The sequence below is a fragment of the Stegostoma tigrinum genome, chromosome 24 (genome assembly GCF_030684315.1).
Source record: "Stegostoma tigrinum isolate sSteTig4 chromosome 24, sSteTig4.hap1, whole genome shotgun sequence".
NCBI lineage: Eukaryota > Metazoa > Chordata > Chondrichthyes > Orectolobiformes > Stegostomatidae > Stegostoma > Stegostoma tigrinum.
Window position 1 is genome coordinate 34,945,156 of NC_081377.1, and position 16,785 is coordinate 34,961,940.

The following is a 16,785-nucleotide window of genomic DNA, read 5'->3' on the forward strand; positions in this document are numbered from 1 at the left end:
CAAGGCCTTAATTTCTGAAATCAGAGAAATACTGCATAGACCATCCATCTGTTGTGATGTTGGAAAACAAAAAGATGAAACAGCAGTAAGTCCTAGACACCAACATCTTAGGCAGATTATAACAAATAGAAAGACTGATGTATCCATCTAGCAGATCTGCCAAGGATCTTGATAGAGGTGCAGGCAAGTCAAAGAGTCCTGGGTTGTACCATAAACACTTACTGGAACATACAAGATTTCAGCTGTCCTTCTGATTCTGAAGGACAAAGTGACTGTACTAAATCTAGTTGCCAAACACACTTTCTCCTTCCCTGATCACTCCAAATATTACCTTAGTTTGGAATGATCTACAGTTCAAGCCAATCACTCTCTTAGCTGTCCTTCTGTTTAGTGGGTAAAAAGATTGCATGTACAATTTTAAATTCACAGAAGTATATTTAAGCAATGCATTAACGAATATATCTAGAAAGCACTGACCAGTTCCGTTGAACTGCACAAATACTGAAGTACTTAATGATCAAGGAAAAGTTTATTAAAGTATACGCTGAGATGCTCAACCTGATTACTATATATTGTTTGCTTATTTCACAATGTGTTAGTTTTGTATCTCATTTTGGAATGACATCCAGTTTGAAAATAGTGGAAGCACTACAGCGATCAATTATTGAAGCCATTACTAGCAATATTACTGTTCAATATTGATCAAAGTCTATGTATAATCTCCTTCATTAACAGTCACAAAAGGAAGGCCAAAAGTTCAATAAGCAAATGCACAACTCAGGATTACACTAGTGTCAACTGCTGGTTCATTCATTTGTCAGAAAGTCAGAATTTTGGTTAAAATCATTCCCAACACCAGTAATAGGGATGGAAAATAAAGCAATTGCGTATGCTGGGACCATTCACTTGAAAGTGGACTACAGACTTGATTAAATAAGGACTGTTCGGATTTGTTTGTTAGCTAAAAGATGATACAACATTTGTCGGCATTATCCTCAAAGCACAAAACAAACTTTAGACAGGAACAAGGAGGAGCGGGTTAAACCTATCAGGGAGCAGAAGCACCAGAGCAGTCATTTTTAAAAGATCATAATTCCAGACGAGAGCCTAACAGCAGGATAAGCAGCTGGTAGTCCAATTCTTCGTCTTGGCAATTCACAATTAGAGTGTGAACACAGCAGCACTCATTTAAAGATACATTAGAGGAAAGGTGAAACACGTGAGATTTGAATAAGAGCGCAAAAATCTTACAACATGGCTAATTTATAAAAAGATAGTGCATCACATTCAAATTATCCAACAAATGCAGGATTACACAATACAGACAACTCAGCTTAATTTAAACTGGACTGATTAGACAGTGTAAATAACAAAATTTCTTTTAAAAGTCAGTATTTTTCCAGAGGTGGCACACTGATGAAGGAATTCCATTCAGGGTTAAAGGGACAGGATTTTTAGCAAGGGGCCCATCAATTGGATCTAACAATCTTCAACTCCATTTTCCTGACTAGTCCCTTAAATCCTCGACTCCCGTCTAATATTAACAACCCAGCCAACAGGTTTCTGTGGTACAATTCCACAGATTCACTAAGGTCCTAGGTAGTAAATTACTCATCTCAGACTTTAGACATTTGTCCCTGAAATTATGCTTTTGATTCTAGAGCCATGCACAAGAAGAAACAACTTCAGCACATCTACCTTGCCAAAGCCTTAAGAATCTTGCATTCAATATATTTGCCGCTCCTTCTGAATTCCAACAAGTAACAGCCTAACCCACACACATCAGAGTAACCTCCCTTTTTATGAAGGTTTTGAAGTCACCAGCAAATAACAAAACACCAAAGAGGAAAAACAGAAGTGAGCACAGGAATGAGCAAGGAAGAGTGCAGTACAGTACCTTCATATTGACTGGAATGGAGAGACAGAGCCACAGTAAACCAGTGACAGTGGTCAACAATTCTATTATTGAAGTGCAATCAAATACATGTATATGTTTGGACAAAAAACTAGTTGAATAAGGAAGATTAATATAATCAACTGACATTAGGTAATGCAATTTAACGATATTGAAGATGTATCAACTAAAATAGGAAGCTAGCTACTGCAAAACAGCAGACTTAAAACTCTGGCTGCAAAAGAATGGTGTCAAGATCAGCAGATATTCAGCGCTTCCATCTGGACTATGTTAATTTATTAGTTATTGGCAGGATATACAAGAAACAACTTTTATGGCAACGTGAATTCTAATAGCCCTTTTTAAAAGATTATTTCAAATGCTGAAACAGATAAAAATCCAGAATAATTTATCATCTGTTCTTCCCTCTACTCTTTAAAGTTGCAGTCACTTTTCATTTCCTAGCTGCTCCTGCTGAATACAAGATGGTGACTGGTACTGTTCTTAAAGTTATTAATTTGCACCATACTAATTTCAAAAACAGGACATGGACACATGGCAGAGCTGTACAGGTTGCTTTAACTGTTGGAGTAGGGGTAAGGGAAGTGAAACTTTGAATTGATTGCTGTAACTTGCACTAAAATTGGAAAAAACAAACAGTAGTTAGCAATAAAAAAAAGCAGTTTTAAATCATGATAAATTGATCGGCATAACCAGAGCTAGAATTATTTTAATATTTCAATTGTGCTTTTAAAAAAAAAAAATCAGGCAGGCCAGTGATGATTGCCCATTGTTAATCCCCTTCAAGATGGTGGAGCTGAGTTACCTTCATGGCTGCTGCAGACTGATCTAACACTGATATTCCCACTAAGTTTTCTGAACAAAGTTCCAATATTTTGACCCAGCAATGCTGAAAGAACTGCTACATACACCATAAATCAATATAGTGAGGGGCTTGGAGGTAAAGGTATACCCATACAAATGCTGCCCTTCTACAAAAGAATACAGATCTCAGGTTTAGAAGATATTGTAAAATGTGGTCTTTGAGTTGCTGAAGTGCATCTTGTAGACAGTGCATACAACTTGGAGAGTGAATGCTTAAGGTGGCAGACAGGATGCTAATCAACTAGGTTTGTGTGGCATGGGGCATTGATTATTGGTGATTCGCACAAGGAGATGGAGCATATTCTTTCCCATTCCTGAATTGTGCATTGCAGATGGTAGACAGGTTTTGGGGGGAAAAAACAAACAAACATTCAGTAGGCAAGTTAGTCACTATGGATTTCCCAACTTCAGTTTTCTCATAGCCACAGTTGGGTTGGTCCAGTTCACACTCTTCTGGAAGGTGGCTTAGTATTGAACATCGATAGTGGGGAGTTGGCAATGGTTCTTTCTGTAATTCTCTTGTTGGAAATATCCAATGTCTAGCAGGTGAGTCATAAATACTACTTGGCACGTATCAGCACAAACCAGATTATCATCCAGGTCTTGCTGCATATGGACAGGCAGCGCTTCAGGATGAGGAATGGTGAACATCTGGGATGCGTGAACATCCCACTTTTAGCCCTGATGGAAGAGCAGTCATTGAAATATCTGAAGATCTTTGGATTTAGGACACACTGAATAACTTGGGTAAAGTTCTGGGGTCGTCTCCAACAACCACAACAAGCAAAGAGTTTTCATCAGGATTCCCATTTCACCAGAGGCCCTTCATGGCATTTGTCAAATGATGTGTCAATGCTCAAGGTAGGCATTTACAACAATTTCAGCTGTTTTGACTAAGACTGGACCAAAACTGAGGACTGGAGTTGAATACTCCCGGCAGGAGCCAAACATCCTGAGTTTATGGATGTGCAAGTAAAAGCACTGTTGGCAACACCTCCAACCTTTTAAGGATCAGAGCGTAGCCTGATGGATAGGTAGTTAGCCAGGAAGTACAGATATAACACTTTGGTTTGAAGGTGCAACTAGCTCTGGCAGCTAAGTCTTCAATGCTGTCACCAAGTGTCATCAGGGTTCACAGCCTTTGCAGTGTCCAGAGTTTCCAGACAAAATTTCCAAAGTTGCAGTTATCTATCTTCTTTGGAAGAAAGAAAGAGGTTAAACTGCGTTACTGCATCAGCATAACAATCCTAAACAACTGGGTAAATATCAAGATCAATAATTATTGTCCTCCCCTTTTAGAAGGCAAGACAAGGTGTGTGACATCACATTCTAGCTTCTCTTGATAAACAGACAAAGTTGTCAAATTTCAGTAGCTAAAACAATATCAACTCCAACTGTGGTAAACTGTGAAAATAAAAGAAACCTGGCGATTTAAGAGCTAACTTTGGGAAAGTGTAAAAAGTTGATGCAAGCTGCTACCTGTCATATGAATCCAAATAACTCACTTGTATCATTTAGAAGGCAAGATGCATTCACTTCCTGCTATACGAAGTAAAATGCTCTCCCAAAACCAAAATCACACATTACAAGGGAAATTTACAAAAATTAAGTTGATTCGATTGTGTTTTCAGCAAAAACTAGAATATCACTATATATGTTAAGACTATACGCAACAGCATGCTACATTTTTCCAGAAGCAAAGTGTATGGACTTCTAGATGGTCTGACTACTGGCAGCATTTTACTTAAACTTCAACCAAATTCAAACAAACACTAAGCCAGAGCCTGGAGCTTGAAGTTACAGCACTTTAAAACCTCAAATTAAAGTGAAACTGACTCAAATACTGAGCATGTGGCAACCTGGGTTTTTGCAGATGAACATTTGCCATACCAGAAATTGTCAAAATATCTCTAAAGTAATTGCAAATTGCAAGTTCACTAAACCAGATGGTTAATGAACAAATGCACTCTGGAAAGTATGCTGTGACAGACAATTCCTATTACCTTGGCATTAAAAATACAAAGTATCTTAATTTCACCAATCTCTGACCTATTGCTATCATTTGCAAGAATAGTCTAATTGGCCAGAATATACAGGCAGGTGGTCAACCCAAGCAGGATTCTGATATTCATTACCTTAAGGGCAATTAGTCATGGACAACAAATGCTGACCTTGCCAACAATGCTAACATTCCATGACAAAGAAAACTGAAAAACCCTTCATCCTGTAATTTAGGAAGCACCATAGAGGAGCTCCAAAAATCAAGGTGAATTTTGTTGTCAGAAGCCAGATTCTGGAAGACCTATTTCTGGTTATGGGATAAAGGGGTGCTATACAGCTCAAACTAATCAAAAAGGTGGTTGCAAAATGTTATTGCAATGTGCAATAGCTGATCCACTTAGTTGTCAAATCAAAACTCAAAACACTTCCAACTAGGTTGTCCAACACCATGAAAATTCAAACAGCAGCATAATTCTAGTCGAACATATCTACAGGTAAAGAATGCTAGAAAGCTGCAGTTGAAGTGAGCTGATCAGTGTCCAAATGCCTCATCCCACTCTACCAGTGAAGTAATACAGACTGAAGACAATACTTAACAATAAAGTTAATGTAGATAGAGAAGTTAAAATTGTTTAAATGACCTTGTTCATCTATATTGCCATTTTAGTAAGGCACCATGTGAAGTGTATGATGCACTGTCCAACTTTTAAAACAAAGCACAATACAAGAACTATCAGGTCAAGGGCTTGTCCTTCAACCAAGATTACAAGCTTCAGCACAACTAATACTGTCACCGTAACTCACCCAACAACAAAAAGGGGCTAGCAGGCAGAGCACAGAACAAATACTAGTTAAAACAAACAGTTTTTAAAGCTGTATTTAGGTCAATAAACTTATGTTTCAGCTCAACAGATCACAGCATTCTGAACTGTTCAGGAAGCTTGAGAAATACCAAGCCCATTTGTATTTGACAGTAGGAAGAAATAAACATATAGCATCTGCCTTTCAGGTTTTGCACACAAAGTTTGCTTGGGCTCCCTACAGTGTACAAAGTGTTTCTAAATAATAACTATTTAACCTCGTCAAAATCAACTCACTCAACAGTGAAAAGACAGACTTACAATACATATTATCAGAATCCCTGTGTGGAAACAGGCCCTTCATCCCAACAAGTCCACATGACCCTCAAGAGCATCCCATCCAGACCCACCCCGCTATAACCCACCTAATCTACACATCCCTGAACTCTATGGGCAATTTAGAATGGCCAATCCACCTAGCCCACACATCTTTAGAGACTGTGGGAGGAAACCAGAGAACCTGCAGAAACCCACAAAAGACAGGGGAAACTGTGCAAACTCCACTCAGACAGTCACCAAGGGTTGAACCAAACCAGAGGTCCTGGTGCTGTGAGGCAGCACTGCTAACGACTGAGCCACCTTGCTGCCCAAGTGCGTAGCAGCCCTTTGCCTCTGGGTGGTTATGAGCCACCAACCTTCCATTAACAATGAACAGCTATAATTGGAAATGCACAGTCACCAATTTGATAAATCGGGATCATTTTACCTCAGTCCTTAAACTGGATTTATTCAGTAATCATGCAGACTGCACGGTGCCAAAGCTGCTACGGGGGGGTAATTCAAGGAGGGTTCATTCCTTACTATTTTGGGAATATTGTTCAGTTGCATGCCGGCAGAGCGGGAAGGGGAAGACAGACAGATGTGGAGAACCATGTACAAGTTAAAGATGATCAATTCTACCTTCTGTTAAAACAGGATGACTAACAAGTATGTCATAACAAATCAACTCATGTTTGAACATAAAAATATTTATATGGATTGAGAATTAATGTGAAAGTGCAATAGAATCAAGAAAGGCATCCAAATGTTGGAGGTACATGCTCCCTGAAATTTTGGTTTGCAATGTAGCAGCTTATACGTTAGAAGAATTCTATCCAGGTGACTACACAGATGTGCTTGTGGCTCTAATGTCATTAAATTCAAAAGATTTCAGGGTTAGGTTGCAAGTCATAACTGTGCAATGAATCACATGGATTTGTTTGAAGCACAGTTTACAACAAACCTTGGCACTGTCAACAGATTATTTCAAGTTCCAAAAAAACTGAAGAATCAACTAAATGGACCTAGAATATAAGGGCCAGAAATGCTGAAAACTCAAGACCCGCAACGTTAGGGAAATGTACAGGAGGTGTTGCTTAGAAAACTGTTTCAGGTCCACACATACAAAGGGGTACAAAAAAAGTGCAGATTTTACAGCAATTATGTAATTTAAGAGAGCAGAAATAAATGACAATTAGGATCTTAAACCTGCGCCCCCTACAAGAATATACAGCCATCGCCACAATTAAAAGCTTTACAGTGAACCGGTCAAACTGCGTTTGCAGTACAATGTACTATGGTGTCCAGAAATTTTAAAATCGTAGGAAAACAGCATTTATACCGAGGAGTAAAATATTTCAATGTGTACATGGAGTAACATCCATAACAAAGGGTCTTGCAGCCAAATTTTTTGGTTCAGACCAGAATTAGATACAAAAAAGGTTAAATCAGAAGGTTCGGTAGGCCACAATACTGTTAGTAAAGTAGGGAATTCTTATGAACAAGTAGCTTTAATAAAGAAAAAAAAAGGCTAATGCAAATATAAACCTCCAAAATGGAAACCTGGGATAAATGTTTCCCTCACCACACTTTTGAGACGTAAGTGCGAATCCCGAGTAGGCCAATTTGCAAATAGGAACTAGACTGCGGGAGGTGGGGGTTGCTGTTTTGTTGTTAAAAAAGGGAACCGGCAGTACTTCGACATAGATCAACAAAACTTCCCGCTAGATTAACAGATTTGAATTTGGCTACTGTTGTGTGCTCTTAAGTTACTAAACAACAATAATTCAAAACACGTGTTAAATTCATTTAAAAGCAACAATTCAGTAGTTACAGCAAACAAGACATTTAACACCCAATTTCAATTATGCACGGTATTGGAAGACGGCTCTCGTGACTCAAGCTATCTCGAGTGTTAATAGATAGAAAGGTACAGTACCCGTAGTTGATAAATTTAATTCCTTTAAAAAAGTAAGAACCGTGATTTAGGAAACCCATTCAGCACTGATCTCTGTGCATCCATCAAAAGAATTCGAAACTTGTTTTATATAGTTTGGCGCAGCCTAGTGTTAGAATTGAAATTGCATTTTGAGAGCTCCCACTTTCCAATGTGTCGCGTGGGCTTTAGGGGATGGGAGCAAACGAATGCGTGACCTTTTGTCTTTTACGAGAAATAATGCCGCGTGTTAAACCAAAATTCGACAGTTCCCAACGCTGAGTCACAAAAATAGAAAGAGAACCAAAGTTTAGCTACAACTAGTAAATTTTTAAAAACCGATTTGTTCACCCCAGAGTACGAAAAAAACGGAGCCGGCTTCCTCTGGAAAAATTCCAGATGACTACGCATGTTAAAAAGAATCGCCCGAAGTTCCAAGCAAACTCTGCACGGCAGTTCATACAAACTGTTCCCACCGCCACTCAGAGGGCTTAAAGATAACTTGGGTGGGGGGGGATAGGAAGGAAGGAAGGTGGGAGGTGGGGGGGGGGGGGGGCGGGGAAGGAAGGAAGGTGGGGGGGGGGGGGGGCGGGGAAGGAAGGAAGGTGGGGGGGGGGGGGGGGCGGGGAAGGAAGGAAGGTGGGGGGGGGGGGAAGGAAGGAAGGTGGGGGGGGGGGGAAGGAAGGTGGGGGGGGGGGGGGAAGGAAGGTGGGGGGGGGGGGGAAGGAAGGTGGGGGAAGGAAGGTGGGGGGGGGGGGGGGGGAAGGAAGGTGGGGGGGGGGGGAGAAGGAAGGTGGGGGGGGGGGGGAGAAGGAAGGAAGGAAGGTGGGGGGGGGGGAAAAGGAAGGAAGGAAGGGTGGGGGGGGGGAAAAGGAAGGAAGGTGGGGGGGGGGGGGGGAAGGAAGGTGGGGGGGGGGGGGGAAGGAAGGTGGGGGGGGGGGGGGGGAAGGAAGGTGGGGGGGGGGGGGGAAGGAAGGTGGGGGGGGGGGGGGAAGGAAGGTGGGGGGGGGGGGAGGAAGGAGGTGGGGGGGGGGGGGAAGGAAGGTGGGGGGGGGGGGAAGGAAGGTGGGGGGGGGGGGGAAGGAAGGTGGGGGGGGGGGGAAGGAAGGAAGGAAGGTGGGGGGGGGGAAAGGAAGGAAGGTGGGGGGGGGGGGGAAAGGAAGGAAGGTGGGGGGGGGGAAAGGAAGGAAGTGGGGGGGGGGAAAGGAAGGAAGGTGGGGGGGGGGGAGGAAGGATGGGGGGGGGGGGGGGGAAGGAAGGTGGGGGGGGGGGAAGGAAGGTGGGGGGGGGGGGAAGGAAGGTGGGGGGGGGGGGGAAGGAAGGTGGGGGGGGGGGGGGAAGGAAGGTGGGGGGGGGGGGAAGGAAGGTGGGGGGGGGGGGGAAGGAAGGTGGGGGGGGGGGGAAGGAAGGTGGGGGGGGGGAAGGAAGGTGGGGGGGGGGGAAGGAAGGAAGGAAGGTGGGGGGGGGGAAAGGAAGGAAGGTGGGGGGGGGAAAGGAAGGAAGGTGGGGGGGGGAAAGGAAGGAAGGTGGGGGGGGGGAGGAAGGAGGTGGGGGGGGGAGGAAGGAAGGTGGGGGGGGGGGAGGAAGGAAGGTGGGGGGGGGGGAGGAAGGAAGGTGGGGGGGGGGGAGGAAGGAAGGTGGGGGGGGGATAGGAAGGAAGGAAGGTGGGGGGGATAGGAAGGAAGGAGGGTGGGGGGGGGATAGGAAGGAAGGAGGGTGGGGGGGGATAGGAAGGAAGGAGGGTGGGGGGGATAGGAAGGAAGGAGGGTGGGGGGGGATAGGAAGGAAGGAGGGTGGGGGGGGGATAGGAAGGAAGGAGGTGGGGAGGGAAGGGGGGGGAGAAGGGTGGGGGGGGGAGAAGGGTGGGGGGGGGAGAAGGGTGGGGGGGGGAGAAGGGTGGGGGGGGGAGAAGGGTGGGGGGGGGAGAAGGGTGGGGGGAGAAGGGTGGGGGGGAGAAGGGTGGGGGGGAGAAGGGTGGGGGGGAGAAGGGTGGGGGGGAGAAGGGTGGGGGGGAGAAGGGTGGGGGGGGAGAAGGGTGGGGGGGGAGAAGGGTGGGGGGGGAGAAGGGTGGGGGGGAGAAGGGTGGGGGGGGGATAGGAAGGAAGGAAGGTGGGGGGGGAGAAGGGTGGGGTGGGGGGGAGAAGGGTGGGGAGGTGGGGGGGGGGGAGAAGGGTGGGGTGGGGGGGAGAAGGGTGGGGAGGTGGGGGGGGGAGAAGGGTGGGGAGGGGGGGGAAGGAGGAGGGGGGGAGGGGAAGGAAGGAGGGGGGGAGGGGAAGGAAGGAGGGGGGGAGGGGAAGGAAGGAGGGGGGGAGGGGAAGGAAGGAGGGGGGGAGGGGAAGGAAGGAGGGGGGGAGGGGAAGGAAGGAGGGGGGGAGGGGAAGGAAGGAGGGGGGAGGGGAAGGAAGGAGGGGGGGAGGGGAAGGAAGGTGGGGGGGGAAGGGAAGGAAGGTGGGGGGGGGAAGGGAAGGAAGGTAGGGGGAGGGGGGGGAAGGTAGGGGGGGGGAGGGGGGGGAAGGTAGGGGGGGGGGGGAAGGTAGGGGGGGGGGGGGGGAAGGTAGGGGGGGGGAGGGGGGGGAAGGGGGGGGGGGGAAGGTAGGGGGGGGAGGGGGGGGGAAGGTAGGGGGGGGGGAAGGTAGGGGGGGGGAGGGGGGGGAAGGTAGGGGGGGGGGAGGGGGGGAAGGTAGGGGGGGGGGGAGGGGGGGAAGGTGGGGGGGGGGAGGGGGGGGAAGGGAGGGGGGGGAGGGGGGGGAAGGGAGGGGGGGGAAGGTGGGGGGGGGAGGGGGGGAAGGGAGGGGGGGGAGGGGGGGGAAGGGAGGGGGGGGAAGGTAGGGGGGGGGAGGGGGGGGAAGGTAGGGGGGGGGAGGGGGGGAAGGTAGGGGGGGGGGGAGGGGGGGAAGGGAGGGGGGGTAGGGGGGGGGAGGGGGGGGAAGGTAGGGGGGGCGGAGGGGGGGGAAGGTAGGGGGGGGGAGGGGGGGGAAGGTAGGGGGGGGAGGGGGGGGTAGGTAGGGGGGGGGAGGGAAGGAAGGAGGGGGGCGGGGAAGGAAGGTGGGGGGGAGGGGAAGGAAGGTGGGGGGGAGGGGAAGGAAGGTGGGGGGGGGAAGGGAAGGAAGGTTGGGGGGGAAGGGAAGGAAGGTGGGGGGGAAGGGAAGGAAGGTGGGGGGGGAAGGGAAGGAAGGTGGGGGGGGAAGGTGGGAGGTGGGGGCGGAGGGGGTGAGGGGGGGAGGGGGGGCAAGGTAGGGGGGGGAGGGGGGGAAGGGAGGGGGGGGAAGGTTAGGGGGGGGAGGGGGGGAAGGTAGGGGGGGAGGGGGGGAAGGTAGGGGGGGAAGGCGGGGAGGGGGGAAGGTGGGGAGGGGTGGGGGGGGAGGGGGGGGAGGGTGGGGGGGGAGGGGGGGAAGGTGGGGAGGGGTGGGGGGGGAGGGGGGGGAAGGTGGGGAGGGGTGGGGGGGGAGGGGGGGAAGGTGGGGAGGGGTGGGGGGGGAGGGGGGGAAGGTGGGGAGGGGTGGGGGGGGAGGGGGGGAGGTTGGGGGGGGGGGGGGGGGGAAGGTGGGGAGGGGTGGGGGCGGGCAGGGGGGGGAAGGTGGGGAGTGGTGGGGGGGGAGGTGGGGGGGGAGGGGGGGGGGGAAGGTGGGGGGGGAGGGGGGGGAAGGTGGGGAGGGGTGGGAGGGGGAGGGGGGGAAGGTGGGGAGGGGTGGGGGGGGAGGGGGGGAAGGTGGGGAGGGTGTGGGGGGGGAAGGTAGGGGGGGGAAGGTAGGGGGGGGAAGGTAGGGGGGGGCGAAGGTCGGGGGGGGACGGTAGGGGGGGGAAGGTAGGGGGGGAAGGTAGGGGGGGGAAGGTAGGGGGGGGAAGGTAGGGGGGGGAAGGTAGGGGGGGGAAGGTAGGGGGGGGAAGGTAGGGGGGGGAAGGTAGGGGGGGGAAGGTAGGGGGGGGAAGGTAGGGGGGGGAAGGTAGGGGGGGGAAGGTAGGGGGGGAAGGTGGGGGGGGGAAGGTGGGGGGGGGAAGGTGGGGGGGGGAAGGTGGGGGGGGAAGGTAGGGGGGGGGAAGGTAGGGGGGGGGAAGGTAGGGGGGGGGAAGGTAGGGGGGGGAAGGTAGGGGGAAAGAGAACCCAGGAATGAACAGACGAAAGAAAAACCAAAAAAAAAGTTTCAAAAATCTTTTAAAGCGTACCCACGAAGTGTTTAAAAATAAGGAAAGGAATGATTAAAACAAAAAAAGTAGTAAAACTCGAGACAGAAAAAATATCAGTAAGTTATTTATGAACAAACGACTAAATTGGAATCCGTGTCTGAAAACAGAGGAAGACATCTTCAAAGACGGGGGGGCGGGGGAACAGAATGGCTTGCCTTGCTCGGCGCGGTGGGGGTCGAACCCTCAACTCTCCTGGGGTGGTGGTGGGGGTGGGGGGGGGGGGTAAGGGAGGGAGGGGTCGGGCGGCGCCAGGAAGGAGCGGTCGGGCAACATTATTTTCAAGAAAAAAAGTGGAAAATATAGGGGTGGGCGGCAGATTAAAACTAAAAACTTTAATCCTGGCCAACTTTCTTTTCTCATTTATTTCTCTCCCCACCCCCCAAAAAAAAGGTTGCGGTGGAAATTGTCTCTTCCATGAAATGTGAAGGAAGAAGGTTTAATAGTGGCTGGACAGTCGATGGCCCTCTCACTCCTGAGGAATACTCTCAGCCCGCTTACCTTCATCCAACAGCCGCTCCAAATGCGTGAATATCCCACAAAAGTTGGGCAGACTCGACATTAATTTTTTGTCGTTCATCAGCTGCATTAAATAATCGGGAGTCGGTCTCGGCTTCTCCTTCGTTTCCATTTCCCCCACCATAGTTCTTATCGTTTTTTTTTGTTTTGTTTTCTCCCCCTCTTCTCGTGTTTCACTCGATAGATATATATATAAAGAATATGTACTTCTACAGATGTACAGATTTACCAAAAGACTTCGAGGTTTTTTTGTTCTTCGCTAGTTTGAAGGCCGATCTTCCTCACAGTTTCAGCTCCCGGGCGCGCTGCCGTTTTTTTTTGTTTTAAAGATTAAAAAATTATTTTATTTTTTCCCCCCTTCAGCCGCGACGGCGACACTCACTCCACCGCCCGCCCGCCCTTAACTACCCGGATCCATCTACCCTGCTGCCGAGCCGCCTGACGTCTCCCGTGATTGACGGGATGCTTCCTCCAATCGCCCACAGCCTTACGCCCTCCCCCTCTCCCGCGAACCCACCGGCGTCCCTCCAATCGGAGCCCGCCCACCGCAGGAGGAGGGGGCGGGACCTGCCACCACCCGGCAAGTTTGGTTGAGGCTGTATGGCTGAGGCCACGCCCCCTTCCCCACGCCCACGCCGCCGCTGCGCATGCGCCCCCCTCTGCCTGCTCAAAGCATGAAAGACAAATTATTCCCTGTAGACTGTTTTGTTTTCATTCCACTGCTCTCTCTCCTCTTCTTTTTCCTTCCCTCCCCCTTTTCACAATCTGAAGCAGTTCACATGCGTGTGTAGCTGGCAAATGTTTGTATCTTTCTCCTGCAGGAACGTTTGAGGGACGTGTAATTTTGCCTAAATGTTTACAGCTGTTGTGCACGATAGCATTTATCATTGCAAACAGTCAGAAATTAAGTGACTGTGTTGGATTTTTGACAAAATTGATTGGTGCTTTCCGCAGTGCATGCTATAACATGTCATTTCTGTTTCTTGCCATCAGTGCATGCCATACGTTAAGTTTTTGTCTGGATAATATACAAACCTGTGTCTAATCTTCTGTGGTGTTTTCTTGAGGTTGCATTTTTACTTTTAAATCTAATTCAAAAGTGTGTTTTTATTTTTCAGTGCTTCACACCACATTATTTTATTACTATTTCACTGCAGACTAGACCTGTTGCACTAAATTTTAGCTACTAATTGTTTATGCTTATTGTTTTAAGCTTACTTGATTCATTTTGAATTGTTTCTTATTGTACCAAGTCACAGTTGAAATTTGGTAATAATAGCTTTCATCACTGAATCAAATTATATTTTAGGGGAATTCAATATTTAAGAGGTATTCCAAAAAGTCAATGTGACTGGTACCCCTGAGCCCAGGAGATGCAATGAAAAGGCACTTGCTTTAAAAGCTGCAACATCATGAGGGGGATCTGTATCATATCACCTTCAAGGTTAGTACATCCAGTTTTGGGAAGTGAACCACAAAAAAGTGTATCACTCCAGCTAGAATTTGACAATGTTTCTGTTTGAAAAAAAGCAAGTATTATTTTCTCATGTTTTTAATCACCTCCCCCTCCCAAGATAAAGACCAATATTTTGTTCAATCAGATGATGAGGGCATTGCCAATGAGGCCAGCATTTATATCATCCATCCTTAGATTTGCTCAAAAAGGTGATGCCGGTAAGCTGCCTCCTTGAATACAGTTCAAATGATTTGTTGGAAAACCTCAGAGGCTACTTAAGAATCAACAACATTGTGAGACTCTCCTCAAATAAAGTTAACACCAGGTAATGCTGGCAACATCTTCTATTAAGGATATTCGAGAACCAGATAAATTTTGCAACACCTGGTAATTTCATGGTCCCAATTACTGATATTAACTTTTTAATTGCCTGATTTATTAATTCAATTTAAATTCTTAAACCTCCATTGTGGATTTGAACTCATGTCCACAATCCCCCAGATTATTTGTCTGGTAATACGACCATTTTGGTACTGTACTCCTGAGTTTATTGTATCAAACCTTTTGATCATGCATTGTACCTGTGTGTTATTATTAAATGTCTGTGCAAATGGACATCCAGATCATTCTGTTCTTCCACAATTCCTACTCCCTTGTCATTAAGCAACCAAAACAACTTACTCATCTCAGATTCAAAATCTTACTCATTTCTCTAAAATGTATCTGCCATGGTTTAACCCTATCTGTATTCCTACACAGTGAGATGATTTTGTTTTAAAACAAAGTGATAACTCCATATATTGAGATTTTTTTCGTAATTACTGTTAGCCAGCTACTTTCATGTGAGGCTTTCCTGCCTTATACAAAACCTTTAAGAGGCCTTTAGAACCTGCATACCGTGTAGCTCAGGCGCAAGTAGCAAAGTGTACCATAATTGATGGCTTTATGGTCCCTCCATAATTGTAGGGAGGAAGCTGTTACTGAGCAATAAGGATGGGTGTAACTGCTCTTACATTGATGTAGAAACAGGAGCAGGCAGTCCCTACTCAAGTCTTTTCCACCATTCTATGAGACCATGCCTAATTTCATATACAGTACCTGCTTTTATGACAATAAGAGTTGATGATGTGATAATAAGCCAGAATTTTCTCCTATCACCATAACTGCTAAAGTTAACTTCCTCAGTAACTATAGCCATGATTTTCTGCTGAGTACAGGACAAATTTCTTTATAAGCCACTTTAACAAATAAGAAAATTTGCTGTTCATACTCTCCCTGCTGCTCACATTAAAATGTTTTTCATTTAAATTCAGCAATAAGGGTAAATTTTTCAGTAGTGGCAGATATGGTATCAGCAATTTGTAAATAAGTCCACTGCTACGCAGCATGGGGAAAATCATATTCTTGAAAATACAAAGAGTAGTGTGGAATAACAGGGACTGATTTTATGAGGCTTTAGCACCACTGACAGAACTTGGCAGTGTGCCTATGTAATTAGTAAAATCAAACTCACACTAAAACAAATGGCACATGATTTAAGGGAAGAGAAATGAGGTTTTGCAACAGGAATGGTTGAATGCGCCTTCTGTACGAGTGACCCTTTTTAATGTGCCACCTACAGCAGGACATTCAACTGTTCCTCCTGTGTCATTGCCCCCACATTTCTTTAATTGTGATTGCAATTAATCAAGGTAGTTTTTGGGTGTGATCACGACCATCCCTTCCTTATTGCTGGTCAATCACAGTCCTTAGAAGGCTGCTGTCTCTCCTGATTATTTTTTGCCAGTTAAATGTGCTAGAGACAAAGTTTTCTGGGCAACTATTCAAGCTGACAGTTGCCTGTTGAAAGCAAGGTCTTCTGTCATAAAATTTGACTCACTCTGCCCTCAGAAATGCCAACACAGGCAGATTAGTGACATGGGCCAGCTCAATATATTTTTTTAACTGGATTTATAAAACTGAGGCTGTGTTGTAAGCTGGTGCTTTATATAATGGTATCTTAAGACAACGGGCTATTTCTCACAAAGACAGTGCATGACTATTTAGTAAAGTGGCAACATAATTCTCAGGATTCAAATTTTGGAATGTTCCATGTGTTAACATGTAATTCTGCATGTTCAATATGGTGAAATGAGCATAAACGTCATAATATTAATACATGATATGTGCACCTAAGTAGCAGGCTGACCATTTGCCTGGTTGAATGGTGATCCTGCAAATGATACTGATACTGGTTTCCTCAAATTCAAATTTCTTTATACGACAAATTTAATCACCATTTCAATATGCCATTCAACTGAAAGAGCTTAGGTAACTGGAATTGAGATTACATAGCAGAGATAATGTACTCCATGCTCTTTGAATAAAGTTCTCCTTCACATATCATTGATATTCACTCAAACCAGTATAACAGAAGAAATCTTTTGGACGTGTGATTCATTACGTGATTTTTCCTTCCTGCGCCCCGTATGCAGTGCTCCCATACCATCTGTTCCTTAGTTATTTCCTTCAGTTGAAGGCTTGATAGCAGCGTTTGTTGACAAAAACAAAAAGATGGATGCTAAGATTTTTTTTCGTCCCCGGGAATAAAGCTTTTCACTTTGATAGAGTGTGAACAGTCAAAGGTCATAGCATAAGATATCATCAACGTTGAAAAGCACAAGGGCTGAACCAGAAAGTAAAGAACAGGGGAAAATTTTGTGATTTAAAATCTAAAAACTAAAGAAGAAGAGAAGACTGCTTTCCACGTGTATTCTTAAATTTCAAAGATGCAAGTTAACCCTTTCAAAGGGAC

At 46.9% G+C, this 16,785-nt stretch overlaps 1 protein-coding gene across 4 annotated transcripts in view; it reads right to left on the bottom strand.

Moving 5' to 3' along the window:
- qkia (QKI, KH domain containing, RNA binding a) overlaps nt 1-12,963 on the bottom strand; it is a 97,929-nt gene extending 84,966 nt beyond the window's left edge. For 2 of the 4 annotated variants that reach the window (XR_007250184.2, XM_048558408.2), the window contains exon 1: nt 12,518-12,962. Coding sequence is in view for 3 of the 4 variants with exons in the window: in XM_048558408.2 (XP_048414365.1) it covers nt 12,518-12,659 (142 nt within the window). In the remaining variant the exon portion in view is untranslated. Of the gene's footprint in view, nt 1-12,517 lie in introns of all 4 variants that reach the window. The other 2 variants (XM_059654346.1, XM_048558406.2) reach the window with 1 other exon arrangement.
- Nucleotides 12,964-16,785: the final 3,822 nt, after the last annotated feature.